At 45.8% G+C, this 20,828-nt stretch overlaps 1 protein-coding gene across 5 annotated transcripts in view; it reads right to left on the minus strand.

Moving 5' to 3' along the window:
• Window positions 1-1,132: 1,132 nt before the first annotated feature.
• Window positions 1,133-20,828, minus strand: part of GPR55 (G protein-coupled receptor 55) — a 55,306-nt gene continuing 35,610 nt past the window's right edge. Inside the window, exons 1-3 of one of the 5 annotated variants that reach the window (XM_070773803.1) lie at window positions 18,138-19,215; window positions 7,785-16,385; window positions 1,133-4,622 (exon numbers count right to left, since the gene is read on the minus strand). In XM_070773803.1, coding sequence (XP_070629904.1) covers window positions 3,568-4,614 — 1,047 coding nt within the window. In that variant the 5' untranslated portion in view covers window positions 4,615-4,622; window positions 7,785-16,385; window positions 18,138-19,215 and the 3' untranslated portion in view covers window positions 1,133-3,567. Of the gene's footprint in view, window positions 4,623-7,784; window positions 16,386-18,137; window positions 19,216-20,828 lie in introns of those variants that run through there. The other 4 variants (XM_070773815.1, XM_070773795.1, XM_070773806.1 and 1 more) reach the window with 4 other exon arrangements.

The following is a 20,828-nucleotide window of genomic DNA, read 5'->3' on the forward strand; positions in this document are numbered from 1 at the left end:
CTGACCCTAATCCTGCCCCTCTGCCCCTCCTGTGTCAGCTGGGCCTGACTGCTGATTATGGGCCAGGCTGAGCCCCGAGGGTGGACCCTCCTACAGAGAAGCCTGGCCTGCAGCACTGGACCTGTGCCCAGCCCCACCCCACAGGCCAGGATGGGTGCCCCTGGGGAGAGAGAGCAGATCCATCTCCTCCCCCCGAGAGTACTGGGATCAGTCACAGCTCACCCACAGGTCCACAGTTGTGACATCCATTCCATACCATCACATCCCCCCATACCATCACATCCCCCCAAGGACCTACACCTAACAGTTAATTACACAGTTTGAGTCTAGACTCCCCTCCCACCCTCTGTCTCCTGGCTCAGGCAGAGTCATGCTGCCCACAAGACTGTATGCTTACAGACATCTCCATCACTGGGGATGATGGGTTTTCAGGGTCCCCTCATCCCTTTCCTCTTTAGAAGCCTGTCTGGCCCTGAATGCAATGGTGGCATGAACTGTCCACTCAGCTCCACCAGGCAGGCTCCCAGCTTCTGGCTCAAAGAGAGAAACTGGGGGAGGGGTGACTCATAACTCCACCCACCCCGGGCTCTGACAGCATCCAGCCCAGTGTCCTGCTGATGCATGTCTGGCTTTCTGAGAGTGGCACAGGTGTGCCTCCGTCCAGGATAGCCATGGGACCATGTAGCCCTAGGCAGGAGGAGCAGTGTTCAGGGCTTGGGGCAGCTGGGCAGTACTCATCTTGGGGTCCACAGAGCCCTGACACTATCTGGCACCCCGTGCAGCCCCGTCTGAGGGCCAGAGTCTCTGGTCCTGGGCATGATCACTGCTCCATTTCTACCCTTTCTTCCTCACCCTTCCCTCCAGCCCCACGGAATGGGACCTGACCACTGACCACAGGGGAGGCAAGAGAAGGCGAGGCTCCTGATCGTCAACTGCTCTCGGTCAAATTGAGGGTTCTCAGGCAGGAAGACACCCTGCCCTCCATCCTTCCTGCCACTCCCACCCCCCACCCCACCCCTCGAAGAACCCCAGCACTTCAAGACTTGGGCAATTACCCAACCTCCCCTCCTCCCCACTCAGGGTTTTATCTAAATCGCCCTCTTCTCCCCCACTGCACTCCCCCCATCCGCTCCCCTCTTACGCTGCAGGTAGAAGGTGGCTTCTTTTCCTCCTAAAGACTTCTTCCCCTCTGTGCACATCGTATCATTCGTCACTTTTCATCCCACTCACTCCATCTTGCAAACCACCCTATAATTTATCCTGATAATCATTTCACTCCCCAGAGCAGCTGAGTCATCTGCAGGCTTTCAGCTGTCACCACAGCACCTTGTCTAGAGCATCAGAGAAGCCCAGTCCAAACCCTGAGTCAATCATTTACAGTTTCCAGCCAGGAACTGCCAGGAGCCCTGTTTCATTGTGATGGGTCTTCCATCCCTGTCCCTGGCTCTCTCATCTTCTCCCTCCCAGCCACAGAACAGGGACAGCTCTGTGAACAGTGCCACCATGGCCAGCTGCCTAGCCAGGACTCTGATGGGCAAGTCAAACACCTTGCTCTTCTCTGGCTGTACCAAATCAAGCCAGATTCCTTCTCATCATTCTCAAGGAAACGAAATCCAACTAAATCTAAAACTAAAACTAAACCAACAACGTCCCAGCCTGTTCAACAGAGCAGGCTGGTCACGTCCGGGAATTTTCTTCTCCCAGGCTTGCCACTACTGCCTCTCCTCCCCGCTGGGCCAGTGCTCAAACTCCACGCAGCAGATGCTCAGATAGCAACGAGGAATGGGCTGTCCACTTCCAGCTCTTGTTCTGTCGCCTACCTTTCCCAGGTATATCCTGTCCCCTCATGGCTCTCAGGTGCCACCAACAGCTTTTCACTCTGTCCCCACTGCTTCCACATAGTGTCCACAGCTTCACACAGCCTGGTCCACACCAGTCCCCCTCAGTCCCTCTGCAGCTTTCTCCTGGGGACAGGAAGGTTTGCGTGACCTCTCAGGCCTTTCCAAGGCCCAAAGAAAACTTGGGGTTCTCTGTGCATACTTGCTCTCCCCAGTCACCCCCTCTGCTGGCATCTCTATGTGGTCATTGGTCAACAGAGCTCCAGAAGAGACCAGAAAGTCCAACCACTCCACCCCGGGATCCCAAACTAAAAAGGAGCTTCATCAGTCCCTCCCACTCCATCTTTCCTCCATGCCCAACCCTCCTGATTCTCTCTCCTAACTCTCTTCCTTCCCAGAATCTTCTAGCCTAACAGAAGGACAGAGGAGAGTTGGAAAACAGCCTTATTCAGATGGTCTCTTTCTCTCAGTTCTTCTGCCTCGTGTGTTTGTTGTTCAGTTGCTGAGTCGTGTCTGACAGTTTGTGACCCCGTAGACTGCAGCACCCTAGGCTTCCCTGTCCTTCAGTAACCCTCAGAGTTTGCTCAAACTCCTGTCCATTGAGTCAGTGATACCATCCAACCATCTCATCCTCTGTCGTCCTCTTCTCCTCCTGCCCTCAATTTTTCCCAGCATTAGGGTCTTTTCCAATGAGGCGGCTTTTCGCATCAGGTGGCCAAAGTATTGGAGCTTCAGCATCAGTCCTTCCAGTGAATATTCAGGGTTGATTTCCTTTAGAATTGAATGGTTTGATCTCCTTGCAGTCCAAGGGACTCTCAAGAGCTACTCCAGTAGCACAATTCAAAAGCGTTAATTCTTCAGCACTCAGCCTACTTCATGGTCCAACTCTCACATCCATGCATGACTACTGGAAAAACCACAGCTTCAACTCTACTGACCTTTGTCGGCAAAGTGATGTCTCTGCTTTTGAATATGCTGTCTAGGTTTGTCATAGCTTTCCTTCCAAGGAGCAAGCAAGCATCTTTTAATTTTGTGACTATAGTCACCATCTACAGTGATTTTGGAGCCCAAGAAGATAAAATCTGTCACTGTTTCCACTTTTCCCCCATCTATTTGCCATGAAGTGGTGGGATCAGATGCCATGACCTTTGTTTTTCAAGTGTTGAGTTTTAGGCCAGGTTTTTCACTCTTCTCTTTCACCCTTATCAAGAGGCTCTTTAGTTCCTTTTTGCTTTCTGCCATTAGGGTGGTATCATCTGTATATCTGAGGTTGTAGATATTTCTTCTAGCAATCTTGATTTCAGTTTGAGCTTCATCCAGTCCAGAATTTTGCAGGATGTACTCTGCATATAAGTTAAACAAGCAGGGTGACAATATACAGCCTTGATGTACTCCTTTCCCAATTTGGAACCAGTTGTTTCATGTCCAGTTCTAATGGCTGCCTCCTGACCTGCATACAGGTTTCTCAGGAGGAAAGTAAGGTGGTCTGGTATTCCCATTTCTTTTAGAATTTACCAGTTTGTTGTGATCCACATAGTCAAAGGCCTCCTGCTTTGGAGACTGAGAAATTGAGAATTCACCTGGGTTCTTCAGAGTTCCCCAGATACTGACACTGAGTGGCTTATGTCAAGTTGTCTGGGTTCAGGGGAAAGGTTTTGGGGCCACAGCGAGCAAAGATGGCATTCAAGTGACCATCAGAGGGAGGGCACACCAGTAAATGCACCACTTGTCAGCCCACCACATCAGGGCCCTGGGAAGGGATATTCACTATGGAATTTAGGTTGAGGTTTCCTTCCTCCAGGCATGACTTTTTTCCCTTAGCCATGGTGGTCAGGGTGTCCTGGTGGACTAGCTGGCTCCTGGAAGGCCGGTGGGCCATGATGTCCATGCGGAATTCTTTGATGACAAAGTAGTAGCAGAAAACATCCAGGCAGCAATTGAAATTGGAGAAACACATGGACAACTGCAGGAACAAGATAATATTCTGCTTGGCTCTGCACTCCACGATGAAGCCATTCCTCACCAGGAACTGCAAGAAGAAACTCAGGTGGACGGGGAGAAAGGAGACCACAAAGACAGCCAAGCTGACTGCAATAGTCCAGATGCAGGCCTTCTGCTGGACCCAGTCCCGGGTGTGGTCCCGACGAGCAACCAGAATGTGAATACTCCTGGAGGAGCAGAAACCAATGATGCTCATGGGCAGAAGGAAGCCAAAGACCTCAAAAGGGAAGAAGACCTTGGCACTCCAGGTGCCATCAGTCATGTTATTGAAGCACGTGTAATTTTCCACTTTGCCATGGAAGCTATAGACAGGAGTGCTCCCGACCCACACCAGCACCCAGATGATACAGCAGATCCCAAAGATCTTCCTGGGAGACCGGATGTGGCTGACCAGGATTGGGTACCGGATGGCCAAGAATCTGTCCAGGCTGATGAAGCAGATAGTGAAGATGCTCCCATACATGCTGATGAAGTAGAGGCACTCCACCAGAGTACAGAAGGGAAGGAAGGAGCCCTGCCTTCGGGACAGGAACATCTTGAATGGGAGGGAGAGCACCAGCAGGAGGTCAAAGACTGCCAGGTTGATCATGTAGATGGAGGTGGCAGTGTAGCAAGGCCACCTCTTCTTCAGGAAGGAGCTAAAGCCTCGGATGGCGAGTACATTGAGGAGCAGACCAAGAATGAAGGTAGGGATGTGGACAGCCAACTGCACAGTTTCCATCAGCTGTTTCACATCGTTGAAGGAGCAGTTTTCGCTGTGGTTCTGCTGGCTCATATTCCTTCCTACAATGTCAACAATAGATGAGATGAAGCTCCTCTTACTCTATAGAACTAATGGAGTCAAACAACTTTGTCGAGACTCATGAACACATCCCCTTTATCACACAGCAATCTATGCTCTCCAAACAACAATTAGAAAACACAGGAAGGAAAATCACCTTCTAATTCTGTTGCCCAGATGTAATCACTGTGATATATATATATATATATATATGTGTGTGTGTGTGTGTGTGTGTGTATATATATAGATAGATAGATAGATATGTACATACTTGTGTGTATGTGTCTTTATCTTTTACAAAAACAGAATATGCATGACCCTTTCTCTGTTCCCTTTTCTCTGATCAGAAGTCTTTCTGTTGAAAGTATCAGCAAGACCATAAGTCCTGACCCAAACTGGTTTCATCAAAGAGAATTTCACAGGACTGGAAACAAGAAAACTAGGGCACTGCTGACTTTAGCTGCAGATTGTACAGCTTCAAATGCTGTTTTCAGAATCCAGTTCCTCTTTGTATGTTGCCCCTCTGCTCCACCTCACCCTCACCCCTAAGGTTGGACAGAGCTGACCCCACCCCTAACTGTCCAGTTGGTGGCAATCAGTGCATCACATTCCCCAGGACACTGTCATTGGTTCATTTATAGGTCCAGGGGTGAATATTTGACCCAGAGCAGATGAAAAGTAATGAACCTCTTGCTTGGGTTTCTAGGAAGGGTGTTGGGGCTTTTTCTTTGGGATTTGAAATTGGGAGGATAAAGCCTGAAGCTGCTAGAGCCTCTTGCTCTCCAAGAAGAAAACCATACAGAGACTGGAAAAACATGGAAGAAAAAACATGCCCAAAGGGAGTGAAGTGAGGGCTTGTGCATGTGTGTGTGCTCAGTCGCTATATCATGTCCAATTCTTTGTGACTCCATGGACTGTAGCCCACTGGGCTCTTCTGTCCATGGGATTTTCCAGACAAGAATACTGGAGTGGGTTGCCATGCCCTCCTCCAGGGGATCTTCCCCATCCAAGGATCGAACCTCCATCTCCTGCATTGCAGGCAGATTCTTCACCACTGAGTCACCGGGAAGTGAAGTGAAGGCTTGAGGTCTCCCTAAGGCAAAGAAAGGCCTTTGAACAGAGAGAAAATTAGAGCTGGCTTCAGGAACAAGAGGTCTGAGGTTGCAGGTGTGGCTGCAGATGGTCGCTGGATACCAGCAGACAGATAGAGATCACAAGCCCTTGGGAAGGCAGCAGTTGAGTATTTTTAAGACCCTGTATAGAATGCCATTCCCAAATCCTCTCTAACTGCTGGCAAAAACAGAAATATATGTGTGTATGTGTATATATATATATATATATATATATATATATATTTAATCTCTCATCCATTGAGCACTATATAGTAAATATATAATATACATTATTTGGTGCCTTTCCAGAAATTCAACACTTTCCTATGTGCTAACTTTTCTTATAGGTTTATGTCATGGAAGATCTAAGAAAATGTACCGACTCATATCAGAAGCTTCAGACTCCTGTGGTCTGTGTGAATGGCACCTCCTGGAGTTGCGCAGTGTAAGTCCCAGGTGGAACTTAACTGCCCCAACCCTAGAAGCCTGGAATAAATTAACTGTAAGCTGGCGGGTTGCCCTCTCCCAGCTGAATATCCCCAACTATGCAACAAGCTTATCTCAAAAAAATAGCTAGAATAGTTTGGAACCAACAAGATAAGTTTCAAAAATGACAAAAAGAACAGAAAAGAACCCAATTTGGATCTAACTGAAAGTGTTGCAGCACCAAAAAGGAAGACTCATTTGGCTAAGAGAAGTCACCTTCAACATCAGAAACAACAGAAAACCAAGAACCACAAAGATAAGAGCAAATACAAGCTTGTGCTTAAAGAGATTCGACAAGACTGCAAAAAAACGGAACCTGGGGCATCCGTTTGGGGCTGGGTCATGCTCACGCAGACTCCATGGGTGAACCCAGCTCATTGCTTCTGATTCAAAGATTAGAACTAAAGTGGCCAAGGAAAAAAAATTAGTGATGTTTAAAGATAAACCCAAATTCAAGCCCAAAACATGGGTGAATTGAACAAATTGATGAAAAACTAACAGAAATGGTAAAAAAAAAAAAAAAAAAAAAATGGTTCTAAGATTCCAGTGCTTGTCTGAATTGACTGTACCAATTATTCGTGTACAAGTATTCCTGTGGAAAAGATAAAAGTCAGCTATCAGTGTCCTCCAGCAGGGAAATCCTAAAGGTCACATTTGAATTGCTGAACGACTTCAAATGTGAGCTTTTCAAATGTTAATTTTTGAAGCTAGAAAAGCACACCATGGATTGGCAATAAGAAACCAGGTTGAAAAAAAATACTTCCAGCTAATGGTAGAGTGAGCAAAGAATCTGAAAAATTAATCCCCTGAATTCCCTCTGAAAGGGAACAATCTTTTTTCTAAAAAGATCAGGAACTTCATTGGAATAAGATTAAAAAAACCTCCAGGCTGCAGCAAGATGTAAAAGTCATTTTTTTTTCCCCCAAAGATGGGCTGCAAATAAAAAGCAATCCACTTGAAGTGGTGGCTAGCAACCTCCCACTCTAGACCTGTTGTCTGGGGCTGTGGATGGCACCTGTTCTGGCCAGCTCTGGGATCCGCTCAAATCAACTGAATCAACTGACTGAATCAACTGTAAGATGGTGCAGGGGGGAGGCCGAGAAGCAAATGCTGAGACAGTTTTAGGCATTTGACAGATATATTAAGGGAAAGGCCAGTGTGATAAAGGGCGAGAGACAAGAGTGTACGGGCTTCCCTGGTGGCTCACTGGTAAAGAACACATCTGTCAATACAGGAGACTGTGGGTTTGATCCCTGGATCAGGGAGATCCCCTGGAGGAGAAAATGGTAACCCACTCCAGCATTCTTGCCCAGAGAATCCCATGGACAGAGGAGCCTGACAGGCTACAGTCCATAGCGTCACAAAAGAGTCGAACAGGACTTAGTGACTAAACAACAACAAAAATAGGAGTGGACAGGAAGAGCCCTCAGACCGCAAAGCAGTCTGACACCTGTGTAAGGAGAGAGAGAAGGAAGAGTTGGGTAGGAAGAACTTCAGACCATAGTGCAGCTCTAAGAATGATGAAGACCTCTTCAGGTCGTCGAAGATACTGGAAGCACAAGTCACCTGTTCAAGTTCCATGTCCAGCAGGAATCTCCCAGGACCAGTGCCTCCTCAGAGCCCCGTCATTGGCTAGAACCAGCCCAAGGTGGGCATGACCCCAGTTGGACTGTCAGTCACCAGGGCCCTGGTCCCAGCTTCATACTAGGAAGGAAATAACATGAATGGGGAAAGGTCATGGATCAAGCAAATTGAGTCTGTGAACAGACCTGAAGGGCCCGAGAGGAACTTTGTTAACCGCAAGCAGCTGATGCCTGAGAGGCAGGCTGAATTACACCACAGAGAAGATGAGAACTTGGATTAGAGGAACCATGTTTTATGCAGTTTTGGGAAAGAAAGCCACTCTCAGATGTCCCACTTACATCTTTGTGCTTAGTCGCTCAGTTGTGTCTGACTCTTTGAGACCCCGTGGACTGTACCCCACCAGGCTCCTCTGTCCATGGGGATTCTCCAGGCAAGAATACTGGAGTGGGTCGCCATGCCCTCCTCCAGTACTTAACATCTTTAAATGTCATTAATATAAAAGCTTACAAACTTTGTGAATAAATAAACCAAGTTTCCTGGAAACCTCTCTGAAAAAAATAACACCAGAAAAGTTTCAAGGGGTTAAATTTGAGCATAAGAACTTCATGCCCAATTGGGTGGCTGTTCAGGTGTGAAGATCATAAAAAGCCAACTAGGTATGTATGGCTTTCAGAGGGGATGGGGGGAAACTGCCTCCAAGAGGCAGAACTTCAGCTCTCCAAGAGATGCCAACAGTAAAAGATGCAAACATCAAGATGGGCAAGTTCAGAGAATCAGAAGCAGGAAACTGGAAAGAGACCAAAGCTATGATGTATATAGTTACAGATTTAGAAGAAAAAAAAAGTAAAAGAGATCTTGCGTGCATGCTAAGTTGTTTCAGTCGTGTCCAACTCAGAGCCACCCTGTGGACGTAGCCCACCAGGCTCCTCTGTCCATGGGATTCTCCAGGCAAGAGTACTGGAGTGGGTTGCCATGCCCTCCTCCAGGGGATCTTCCTGACCCAGGGATTGAACCAGCATCTTTTGTGTCTTCTGCATTGGCAGGTGGGTTCTTTACCAACAGTGTCACCCGGGAAGCCCTAAGAGATCTTCCATGTCTTTAAAAAAGACAAGCTGTAATACCTCAGATAAAGTAATGAAGAAGGAAGATATTCTTGGGTTGCAGAGGGCAAGCATGACAGAGAGTACTGGGACACAGGAAAAGAAAACATTACATAAAAGGGAAATTAAAGGTCATTGTTCTGTCTTCTTTTTTAACTTTGATAGTTACAGAAAGCGTAAGATTTTTTAAACCTTGACCTAACAACTGACTATTAAAAACAGGATGCTTATCCTCAAAATCACTAAAGTTGATAAAGAGAAACAAATCAGACAAAACAGTCAAGGAGTAATAGAATGGGAAAAAGTAACCAAGCATAGAAATTACATCAATAAAATAAATTACATTCTCCAAATAAACTTTGGAGATTTAAAATTTTTTAAATTAACCAATGTTTTCAGTTCAATTACAAAATAAAATGCAATTCTTTATTGCTTGTAAAGGACACACTTACTTAATGACAGAAATACTCAAAGTAAAAGTCCCAGGATGAGATATCGGACAAATATGAGCAAAAGGAAAGTCCGAGTGGCAGTATTCATACCTAGCACTGTAGAATTAAGAATAAAACTACACATCAGGATTAAGAGCTTATTTTATATTAATGAAAGAAAAATTGTGACAAATATAGTAATTTATGCACTAGATGATGTTGTATAAAAGTACATAAAGTAATACTGTTAAAATTCAAGAGCCATTGGCAAAAATATGGCAGTTTCAGATTTTAATGTGGAATAGATTTGAACAGATCAAATTGGTAAAGTGTAAATTAGGATACAGAATTATATAAATAATGTAATGAATATAATTTAATTAATATCTTAGATTTTATTTTAAATAAAGAGTCTGGTTTTTTCTCAAGTATCCGAGAAAAAGTTGTTAAGATAAATTACCTGTCTAGCAAGGACAAAGCTTTCCATTAAAAGAAAAGCAGAAATTTTGTGGGGTATATACTCTGACCACAATACACAGAAGCCTAGGAAATAAACAAAATTGGCTTTTTAAAAACGAAGTAAAGCCAGGATTACAAAACAAAATGCATGGGGCATAGTCAACAATGACAAGAGCTTTCTGGATTGATTGTTTAAAAAAAATTTCACAAGATGCAGCTGGAACTATTCTCAGAGATAAATACATAGCCCAGACAGCTTGAATTTTTTTTTTTTTAAGAAAACTAAATAAATGATTGAAACAGTCAACATGGGCATTTAGGGAAAAAAAGAACACTAAAGTAATAGAGAAATTGAGGAAATTTTTATAAAGATAAAAGTGAAAATAAAAGAATTAGCAAAGAGGAAAATAACCAGAATCTGTAAATTTAATTCTTTGGCAGAGAGAGGGAGGTGAAGAGTAAACTAAACAATACAAACACCTCTAATAATTGTGATCGATAAACAAGATTCAAGCAAAACTAGAAACGAGAAGGTGTTCTAAGACTAATAGAGGAGAGAGAAAAAAATAAAAAGAAATTACCTTATTACTAATCCACTTAAAAACCATGAAGTAGTTGACAATTTAAGGGCAAAACATAACTTACCACAATTAATACAAGAATTAACACAAGTGGTATTGATTAGATCAAAAGCCATGAGTAAAACTGAGAATGTTATCAAAGAATAAATAGATTTTAATATATCTAGAGGTGGGGGGCTCTAGCATATTTTAACTTTCAAGGACCAGATAATTCCCATACTCTATAAATAGTTTCAGATACACAAGATAATGATAATCAAGAATTTGTTATAAAACTAATTTACCCAAACACCAAAACTTGACAAATGTAGCACAAAAGAGGAAAACTGCTCAAATGCATGTATGAAAATAGATGCAAATATCTGAGTTAAAATATTACCAAATAGAACTCAATATACTAAAATTATAACTCATCATTTTACCAAGTCATATTCACCACAGAAATGTAAGACCTTTTTTCAGTGTTAGGAAATTTGCTAATATTGTGCGTTACATCATTAGGACAAAAATGAAAAGCCATCGCATTGTATGATAGTTTTTCCACAAGTCATTTAAATGAAGGAAGAGAAGGATACTTCTTACACCTGATAAAGAGTAACCTGTTCACATTAACGGCCAACTTTGCATTTAATAGTTTAAAAAAAAAAAAAAACCAAAAAGAGGCATTCTTATTGAAACTGGACACTTGCCGACACCCAGAAGTTCCAAACAACATGCTAGACAATTAACAGAAACAATAAGAAGAAATGAGGTATTCCCCTGAATTAATACAAGTGTCCTTTTGAATCATGGTTTTCTCAGACTATGGGTTTCCTTGGTGGCTCAGCAGTAAAGAATCTGCCTGCAGGGTCGACCCCTGGGTCAGGAAGATCTTCTGAAGAAGGAAATGGCAACCCATATTCTTGCCTGGGAAATCCCAAGGACAGAAGAGCCTGCTAGGTTACAGTCCGTGGGGTCTCAAAGAATAGGATACAACTGAAAGACTAAGTCTTAGGGTATATGACCAGTAGTGGGGTTGCTGAGTCATATGGTAACTCCATTTTTAGTTTTTTAAGACACCCCCATACTGTTCTCCACAGTGGCTGTATCAATTCACATTCCTACCAACAGCGCATGAAGTTTCCCTTTTCTCCACATCCTCTCCATCATGTTGATGGGCCTAGAGTCTGTCATACAAAGTGAAGTCAGAAGGAGAAAAACAAATGTCATATATTAATGCATATATGTGGAATCTAGAAAAAATGGTACAAATGAATCTATTTCCAGGGCAGGAGTAGAGACACAGATGTAAAGAATGGACATGTGAACACAGAGGAGGAAGGGGGAAGGTGGGACGAATTGAGAGATTGGGATTGACATATATACACTATTGCTGCTACTGCTGCTAAGTCGCTTCAGTAGTGTCCGACTCTGTGCGATCCCATAGACGGCAGCCCACCAGGCCCACCTGTCCCTGGGATTCTCCAGGCAAGAACACTGGAGTGGGTTGCCATTTCCTTCTCCAGTGCATGAAGGTGAAAAGTGAAAGTGAAGTCACTCAGTCATGTCTGACTCTTTGCGACCCCATGGACTGCAGCCTACCAGGCTCCTCCATCCATGGGATTTTCCAGGCAAGACTGCTGGAGTGGGGTGCCATTGCCTTCTACCATGTATAAAATAGATAGCTAGTGGGAACCTGCTGTATAGCAGAAGGAGCTCAGCTTGGTTCTCTGTGATGACCTAAAAGGATGGGAGGGTGGGGTGGAAGGTCCAAGAGGGAGGGGATATATACATGTATACACACACACACACACACACACACACACACACACATATACATATATACATGTATACAGCTGCTTCATTTCACTGTACAGCAGAGACTAACAGAACATTGTAAAGCAAATAAACGCCAATAAAAATTTTAAAAATCAATCAATAAAAAGGGAAAAGTATAAGAACAATAAATAAAAAATAACTCAAATAGAAAGCTTAGTCAATAAATGATGTTAAGACTATCAGTGAAGAATTTGGGGGCTAAAAACTAACTTTCGAATCCTCATCTCACACCTAGTAGAAAAAGAAATTCCAAATTCATAAGCGAAAAAAACTTCAGGAGATCAAACCATAGTAAAACTACATGAAAACTTAGTGGCCAATTCATAAAAGCCAGTGGAAGGAAGGAAAAGCTCTTTGCAACTTAAAATAATTGAAAAGCAAAAGAATCAGAAAACAGGTAGAACAGGTTTGACTGTACAAAAATTAGAAATTTTCTTTTTGTTTAAAAAAGCTTAACATCTAAGAATATACTGAAGGAAAGCAAATACAACAAATAAGTTAGATAAATGATGTTCCTTTGCTATGAAGAGTGTTAAAAAATGAGTAATATCAAGACACACAATAGATTAACAGAAAAAGACACAAGTGGTTCCCATAAGATTTACGAAGAAATACATTTTTTGCTTATATTATCTAGAGATGCTGACAAGGATTCCATAAAATAATCATCAATATGCTAGTGAGCATACAGATATGTACCCAACTTTGGGAAATTGATAACTTATATTACAAGCCCTAGAAATCTTTTTTAAGGTTTCATTCAGTGATTCTAAAAATTTACCTTAAGTAAATTATGCAAAAAAAAAAAAAGGAAAAAATGTGTACGGAAATATGTTCACTTTAGCATCTTTTTCTCATAGCAAAAAATACATGCATTCACTTAAATGTCAACAAGAGCTCAATTTCACTACGGTAAATCTACTCAATGGAAAATTTTTGCCTGACTATATTATGTCTATGCTGACTACGCTAAATAAAGAACCCACAAACTACAGAACTATACATTCAGAATGATTTCAAATATGATTAAAAAAACCCACACACAAGGAAAAAACCTAGAAAAAAAATTTCCATATGCCAAACACTGGTTGCATTCAAACGGTTAAATGGTGAGTGATTACTAAATCTTTTATCTTTATCTCTCTTTTTCTTCTACGTGTGTGTGTGTATTTTTCTAATTAATAATGAAATGAAAACAATTTTTAAACGGTTTAATGTACTAAATGCTGGGGCAAAAGAAGAAAAATAGCAACAGCTTTTGACTTTCCTTTCAAAGAGGCAACATCTGAGTCTGTGTTGGAGGCACGGCGGGGGTGGAAGGGAGGTTTACACAGAATTTAAAGGAATGCATTGAACTGAAAGATACTCAGCTGATGAGGCATACATCTTGCCAGGTCAAAGATGTCAACATGTAGCATCAGAGGAACTTGAGAACAAAGCATGATATGACAAGGAATTGGACAGGCGAAAAGCCAGTGCCACCTAAGAGACCAGAGAATAGCCACAAGAAACCAATCCATGATAAAAGCAAGGTTTCCTCTGCCTGCATGTCAGTCATCACATCATCAAAATTGTGTGTAACATAAAGGGAAGGACTTCCCTGGTGGCTCAGATGGTAAGGCGTCTGCCTGCAATGCAGGAGACCCGGGTTCGATCCCTGGGTCGGGAAGATGTCCTAGAGAAGGAAATGGCAGCCCACTCCAGTACTCTTGCCTGGAAAATACCTGGACACAGTCCACAGGTTTGCAGATAGAACATGACTAAGCAACTTCACTTTAAGGAGGAAGGAACCATGTGAAAGAGACTCAAACTGCCAGATGATCATTCAAGGGCCAGAGAGTGGGTGAAGAGGAGGGAAGATCTTTAAGCACAATTCTCCCAAAGTTGAGAGAGCTATTAATAGAAATAAATGTAGTCGTTAAACTTGACTATTTTCTAAAGTGGTTATTTAGGCTAAATTATCTTGTCTATTTTAAAGGGACAAAAGGAAGAGAAAATTCACTATAGAAACAAAGTGAAAAAAACTGCAATACCTCAATATAGAGAGCAGAGGGGCAACCCCATGGAAGTTTAGACAAATGTAACAATTACAATCAAATCATAATCAGTTCAGTCAGTTCAGTTCAGTCACTCAGTCGTGTCCGACTCTTTGGCACCCCATGAATTGCAGCACGCCAAGCCTCTCTGTCCATCACCAACTCCCGGAGTTCACTCAAACTCGTGTCCATCGAGTCGGTGATGCCATACTGACTAATAATTATATTAACTGCAATACTCCCTGTCAAGGGGGGAATCTGATCAAAAAAGTTAAAACCCAATCATCTTGTGTTGATAAGAAACACCCCAAAAAAAGGCATAAGCTGAGTAAAATGATGAGATCATCTATGGATTATCAGATACACAGACCACTAGAAAGGAAGGAAATGTGACAGTGTCATTTTTTTTTAATACGGAGACCCTACAAGGTAAATGCTATAATAAACAATTAAAATACAAAATTTATGTTCCATGTACTTCTGTACATGATGGGAACAAGCAGAAATGCAAAACAGTAGAGAAAGAAATACAATTGCAGATAGAGACCCTAATGCTCCCCTCTTAGAATATCATTGATCAAGCAGACAGAGCTGTTTGGAGCTCTGAGCAGCTCAATTAATAATGTAGAACTAATAAATTAGTGAGGACCAAGTCATAAATCGGGGGAATACACTCTGTTATGGAGACGGCAAGTATCTTTCACCAAATTCATCCCATTCCCGGGCCCAGCCAAGGACTCCAAGGCAATGGCAATTTCACCCTTCAATTTTCAGATCGTTTTTCTGCAGACAGTAAGAAAACACAAGTATTTGCTGCAGCACTGACGGTATTAATCATAATATACAATAGGCATTTTCATGCATTCTTGTTAAGGAGTCTCTTAAGTAATGTGTCAGAGATAAAGTCAGAAGTACAGTGCCGAAATATTGGAAAGGAGCAAATATTTACAGATGAAACACCAGTGAAGTCACAGCTGAAAGGAAAATCATTTCTAAGTATTCTTGCAGACAGGAAAGACAGTGAGAAATGAGGTGAACCCAGTTACACACAGACACTCTAGAAGAGGAACATGGGGGACATGTGACAAGTGGCCCTTACACTGCACCCAGGCCCCAGAGGCTGTCAGTCTGCAGGGGCGTCATGTGGAGAGCCTAGGATGCCCCAACACAGGAGGACATAAAGGAAGGACTAGCGTTGCTCATAAGCCATAGAAGTATAGATATTTTTATAGCTATTCTAGAGATGTCATCTGGAGATGCCTCCATCATTCTGGAGATGTTATATCAGCATCTCCAAGGCTCAAGATAGGCTCCACTGTATGACTCCATGGGGCCATAACAGGAAGTTTCAGATGCTGTAGGAAGCAGACCTATCTTCCACTGGAAGTCAGAGAGCAGACCAACTGGCCGTGCAATGAGCTCTCTGTCCCCAGAGATATGCAGGCAGAGGCAGAATATCTGTTTATTTGGAATGTTATATAAAAAAAAATCCACATATGTGAAAGGCTTAAAAAAAAAAAAAGGCTGAGATAGAATATTCTGGCAATATGTGTTTTTCTAATGTTTGGTGAAGAGAGGAAACATCTTGTACATGAAAGAGGATGGGCCTGGGAGCCCTGAGGCCCCTGCTCTGCTTCTGCTTCTCTCTGGCTGTGGGGCCTCTTTCTGGTCTGTCTGGCTTCTCTCATCCACACAGCACCGCCCAGCTCTGGGGACAGGGGCCCATGGTGGCTCTCTGACTGCCAACTCGACCCCACGCTGGGCTGTGATTCTTGCAGCTGTCAGGACCCAGAGCTACCCACACCTTCAAGGACCCAGCACCCCTCTTGGGGCAGCCCTGATCCCATGTCTCCACAGCAAGAGCATCTAAACCCAGCTGTGTGGCTCAGACCAAGCCACACACTTCTGGAAAGTCCTGGCTTTTCCAGAAAACACCAGCAATGGGAAAAAATGCAACCTTAGGTGGTTTGCAGGCTAAGAAGCTTCTCTTGTGCTGCCGTGATCCTTCATCCACACAGAGAGCAGAGGTGTGAGCCAACTCAGAGGTGGGAGGGCCAGCTGGTGGCAGAGCGGCATCAGGACAGCTGAAGGGGTGTCATGGCAGGAGGAGCATCCTCGCCTGAAATTCCAGTTTTCTCTGGGGAGGCAGTGGTGAGCCCTGAAGGCAGAAAATAAGCATTTATTTGAATGCAGTTATCTGCTACTAACACCTCAATGTGAGTAAACTCATCAGTTAACACCTGAGCTGGGCTTCTGGGGATCATGATTAAGAAAGAACAGGACACAGGGGATGGAGCACACAGAATTTCCGGGAGTCCAGAATTTTGCTATAGCTGCACACTAAGCTTGGTGAGGGTGGAGTAGGGGTGGGTGGGGGAGTGCAGAGACGAGCTCAGGGATTTGAGATGTGGCCAGCTCTGTGCTAGGTGCTCTACGGAGGGAACTCAATACGTTCATTCCTGGGATGCTATTATAACTATGCCCATTTTACAGACGAAGACAAGGAGGATCACAGAAACCAAAGCACTCCCCCAAGCTCAAACAGGTAGTGAGGGGCCTCCAATGGACTCACATCCTGGACCTCTCCATCTTTCCTTTACCCCACGCCCACAAGCATCACCAGCAAGTTGTTGTTTCGTCCCTAAATTGTGTCCGACTCTTTTGGGACCCCACGGATTGTAGCCCACCAGGCTCCTCTGTCCATGGGATTTCCCAGGCAAGAATACTGAAGTGGGTTTACTTCTCCAGGGGATCTTCCTGACCCAGGGGTCTAACTTGCATCTCCTTCATTGGCAGGCAGATTCTTTACCACTGAGCCACCTGGAAAACCTATCACCAGCAAGAAGACCTGGTAAATACAGGGGTTTATCCATCTGGTAAACCCCTTTCTCACTCCTTTCAGCAGCTGGCACCACCCAACAGTCTGATCCCCTCAGACTCACCTCCCATCCTAAAAACCCCATCCCTTCCTTCAATCCACTTTCACAAACCACCAGCATCATCTGATGTGATTTCCCTGCTATGGCCGGGTAGGGCCACCTGCCACTGGGGCAAGTCCCTGCTTTCCTCCAACAACCCCAGGACAATGACCATATATCCTTTGCACTTTATACCACCTCATGAGGCAAACGCAAAACAGACCCTCAACAAGGACTTATTCAATGAAAGAGGGGCCGAGTGAATGGCCTGGTCTGCAGCAGCTCCAGGGTGATAGGCGTGCCCTGTGCAGCTGGGATGACTGGCCAGATTCGAGAGCACCAAGCCTTCTGTGGAGTCCAGGGCTGCCCTGAGCACACCTCCACCCCTGTCTCACTGCCCCAGGAGCACACAGCCTATTCCAGGCCAGTCCTACAGACATTCCTTCACCTCCTGTTCTCCGCTTCCACTCGTAAGAAATGCTGTAACTTCCCTTCTAGCTTCTCCAAGAGACACTTGATGAGGGTTGGAGAATAATCTAGTTATAAGATATAACAGTGGCCAAAGCTTGCTGAAAGCTTACGGGTGGGCAGCTGTGGGACAAGCACTTCCATCACTTACTGCTCTCCAGAGCTCTGTGAGGAAGAAATTCTTATTGCTCCCATTCCCCTGAGAGGTACACTGAGACCAGGGAAATTACCCAGCTGGCAAGGGGCTGGCCTGGGCTCCCGAGTGCAGCTCTAGCCTGCCGTGAGCACTTTGCTCAGTGGCTGCAGGGTGATTCCTAGAGCTTGTCATCTTGGCCTCTTGGTGCTTTCCCGGCCCCAATTCCGGGGCAGCAGGCAGCCGACCCGAGGGAGGGAGGTGGGGACACGCAAGTCGAGCTCCCTTGGGGACGGCTCCTGGGCTGCCTACAGCGAGGTTTCCCCACCCAGCCCATGCTGCCACTCTGAGTCAAATCAGGAGGAAGTTGAGGATTCATAGAAAATGTCACCTGCAATCAGGGACAGACCAGTCCTCCCCTGCTGCTGCTGCTGTCACGAAGGCTGCCCGGGGGGGCTGCTGCTGTCCCTGACGTCTAAGACGGCCAGGCGAGTCGGGGCAGTTGCCGATGGAGCCCAGACCCCGAAGGAAAGTCACCTCGCGGTCCCCGAGACCAACGTCAGTGGGTGGATTCCGGGTGCATCGGGTTTTCTGAGCCGCCTGGGGGCTGTTACCTCCTGGGAGTCCAGTGCAGCTGAGCGAGGTGTGAGATGTTATTTCCCAGCATGGTCACCACCTTACTCTGGGGAGAGGCACTTCCCCTTCTGGGGCTGAACTTCCTCGTCTGTGAAATGAGGGGGTGGGATCACATATATCAAACCGTTTTGCATCAGTCTCATCTGGCAGAAGGGCTTCTCCTCTAGGATCTGGAGAGGGGCTCCCTGGGGTGGGGGTGGGAGTTCCTTCCTAAGTATGGCTAGAATGTGGCCTGGGCAGGGGTTGGGGGATGTGGTCAGGAAGAGGCTCTGGGCTCTTGTGCCCTCTCAGAGGGTCTGCATACTCGCTCAGCTTCCAACAAAAGAAAACAAGTCAAGAGCCACTGCCTGAGCCGGGGCGTGAGGAACCTTTGGAAGAGGACACATCACCCACAGCAGAGGTTCAGAGCCTGGTGTCACGCCAGGAGCAGCAAGCTTCTGAAAAAGGGCCCTCGTGGCTTCCAGCACATCTGGGGTTTAGGATTCAGAACTGCTGCCCACAGAAAGGAGGGTGGTGTTGGAAGCCTTCATGTTTAGGACTTGGGGGCTAGGAAGGACAGCCTAGGGGGACACCTTAGCCCCTGCCTGCGTGTCTTCAAGGGACAGGGCACGGCTGCCAGGCTGCTCCCCAGCCCTGGCTTCTCTGGGCCCAGCTTCCACAGGGATTGGGGTCAGCCTGGGGTGATACGGCTCTCAGGAGCCCTGGGAGCAGAGGTCTCTCCAGTGTAGCAAGAGCTGAGATTCACCATTGGGCCCCAGGGTGCTCCCAGCAGGGAACCTCTGCAGATTCCAGAGATGCAGGGAAGTCTGGGCTGAAAGGAGCCTGGCAGATTCCCCTTCTGCCCAGGAGGAACTAGGAATCCCATTAAAGACCAAGGCACAGGTCGATGTTACAGGCCTGGCAGGCCGTCGCTTTCAGACGCCTCCAGGAATAGAAACTCTCCAAAGTGGGCCTTGGTGATCATTCCCACATATGTGGTCTCCAAGTAATCAACAGCTTGTGTGTGACTGTGGGTGAATCACCTGGCCCTCCCCAGCCCGGGCCCCCCCATCATTCAGGGAAGAGCTTGACAGAACCATGACAGCCCTTTAAGCTCTCACTGTCCCCGATCCCATCATAGCGGTGCTTGTGTGATGGGTAGAACCAAGTTCATTCATTGCATTGAGCCATGGTACCCCACGCTGGCTGGCAGGGCATAAGACAGGCCTTCCACAAGCGAGCCCACCCCGGGTCCCTGGCCCCGTCTAAGCAGAGGTGAGGCCCCTCTGAGTGCAGCAGCAGGAGGCCAGGAGTCTTGGGGGAAAGCAGTAAGAAGACAGGCAGGTGTCCAGGACATGGGGCATGGGAGCCCTGAGAAGGGGTCAGCCTTGGGGACCCTGCAGAGAGTGACTCACCACACAGATCCTCCTCAAAGGGAGCCTCACCCATCTCCTGTTCTGGCTTTTTTTTTTTTAATGAGTATCTCTGTGTCTTATTGCTGTGGCTTTTTATTTTTAATTCTGAATGCATACATGTGATTCAAATACATATGTAAACAGAGAGTAAAATGTCTGTGCCCCACCATTGTCCCCCAATCCAGTACTCATCTCCCCTGGGGGGACCCCTGATTGCAGCTTCTTTCAGATTCTCTGCACCAGCATGTATGCATCCGTGTGTCCTTATTTCCTCCCGTTTAACACAAACAAGTTATCTTCCACCTCCTTTCTTGAAGAGTTTTGCTAACGATCCTCATCAAGGGAGTGATGGTTGAGCCCTGGCAGGAGAACGTGTGGTCCAGAGAGATTCAGAGTGTGCTGGCTTGTTAGGGATGGACCAGGCAGAGATTTGTCCAGGGCTGACCCATGGCTCCAGCCTCTCTACCCAGCTCCTCTCCTTCCCTCACCGCAGCCACTGCCCTGGGGAATCAAAGTCAAAACTCTGAAGACTTTTTCTTAGAAGGTTTTGCTAAAAGTCCCAGAACCAGCCCCTCTGGTCCTGCCCCACCTTTCACCACCTGGAACAAATCAGAGGCCTTGGGAGTTCGGGTGGGTCCCTGTTGACCTGCCTGCTGGGGAGCCCAGAGCAGGAGGGCAGTGGAGCTAGAACCTTCACTCTCAGCATGTTCCTGGGCAGCCTCCGAGCTTGGAAGTCACTCCTAGATCAAGGAACAAGCCATTCTGTTTGCCATAGAGCAGCTCACAGCACTGGGGAATCACCACACCCTCTCCCAACGCTGCTTTTTTCTTTCCTTTAGCATCAGAGCCTTTCCTGTGCTCGTGGAGCATCCCCTCCAGGTGAGGAGTGGTCCACGGGGTGGGGGTGGGGGGCATTGCAGGCTGTGAGTGCTGGGTCAGAGGATGCCTCTCAACCCTGCCCAGAGGGGGTTGCTCTGGGAACAGGGGCAAGGACAAGGTTGGGGAGGAAGATACTGGAGGTACAGAGAACAGTCTTAGTGCAGATTCGAGGC

This window comes from Bos indicus, chromosome 2 (genome assembly GCF_029378745.1).
Source record: "Bos indicus isolate NIAB-ARS_2022 breed Sahiwal x Tharparkar chromosome 2, NIAB-ARS_B.indTharparkar_mat_pri_1.0, whole genome shotgun sequence".
Taxonomy (NCBI): domain Eukaryota; kingdom Metazoa; phylum Chordata; class Mammalia; order Artiodactyla; family Bovidae; genus Bos; species Bos indicus.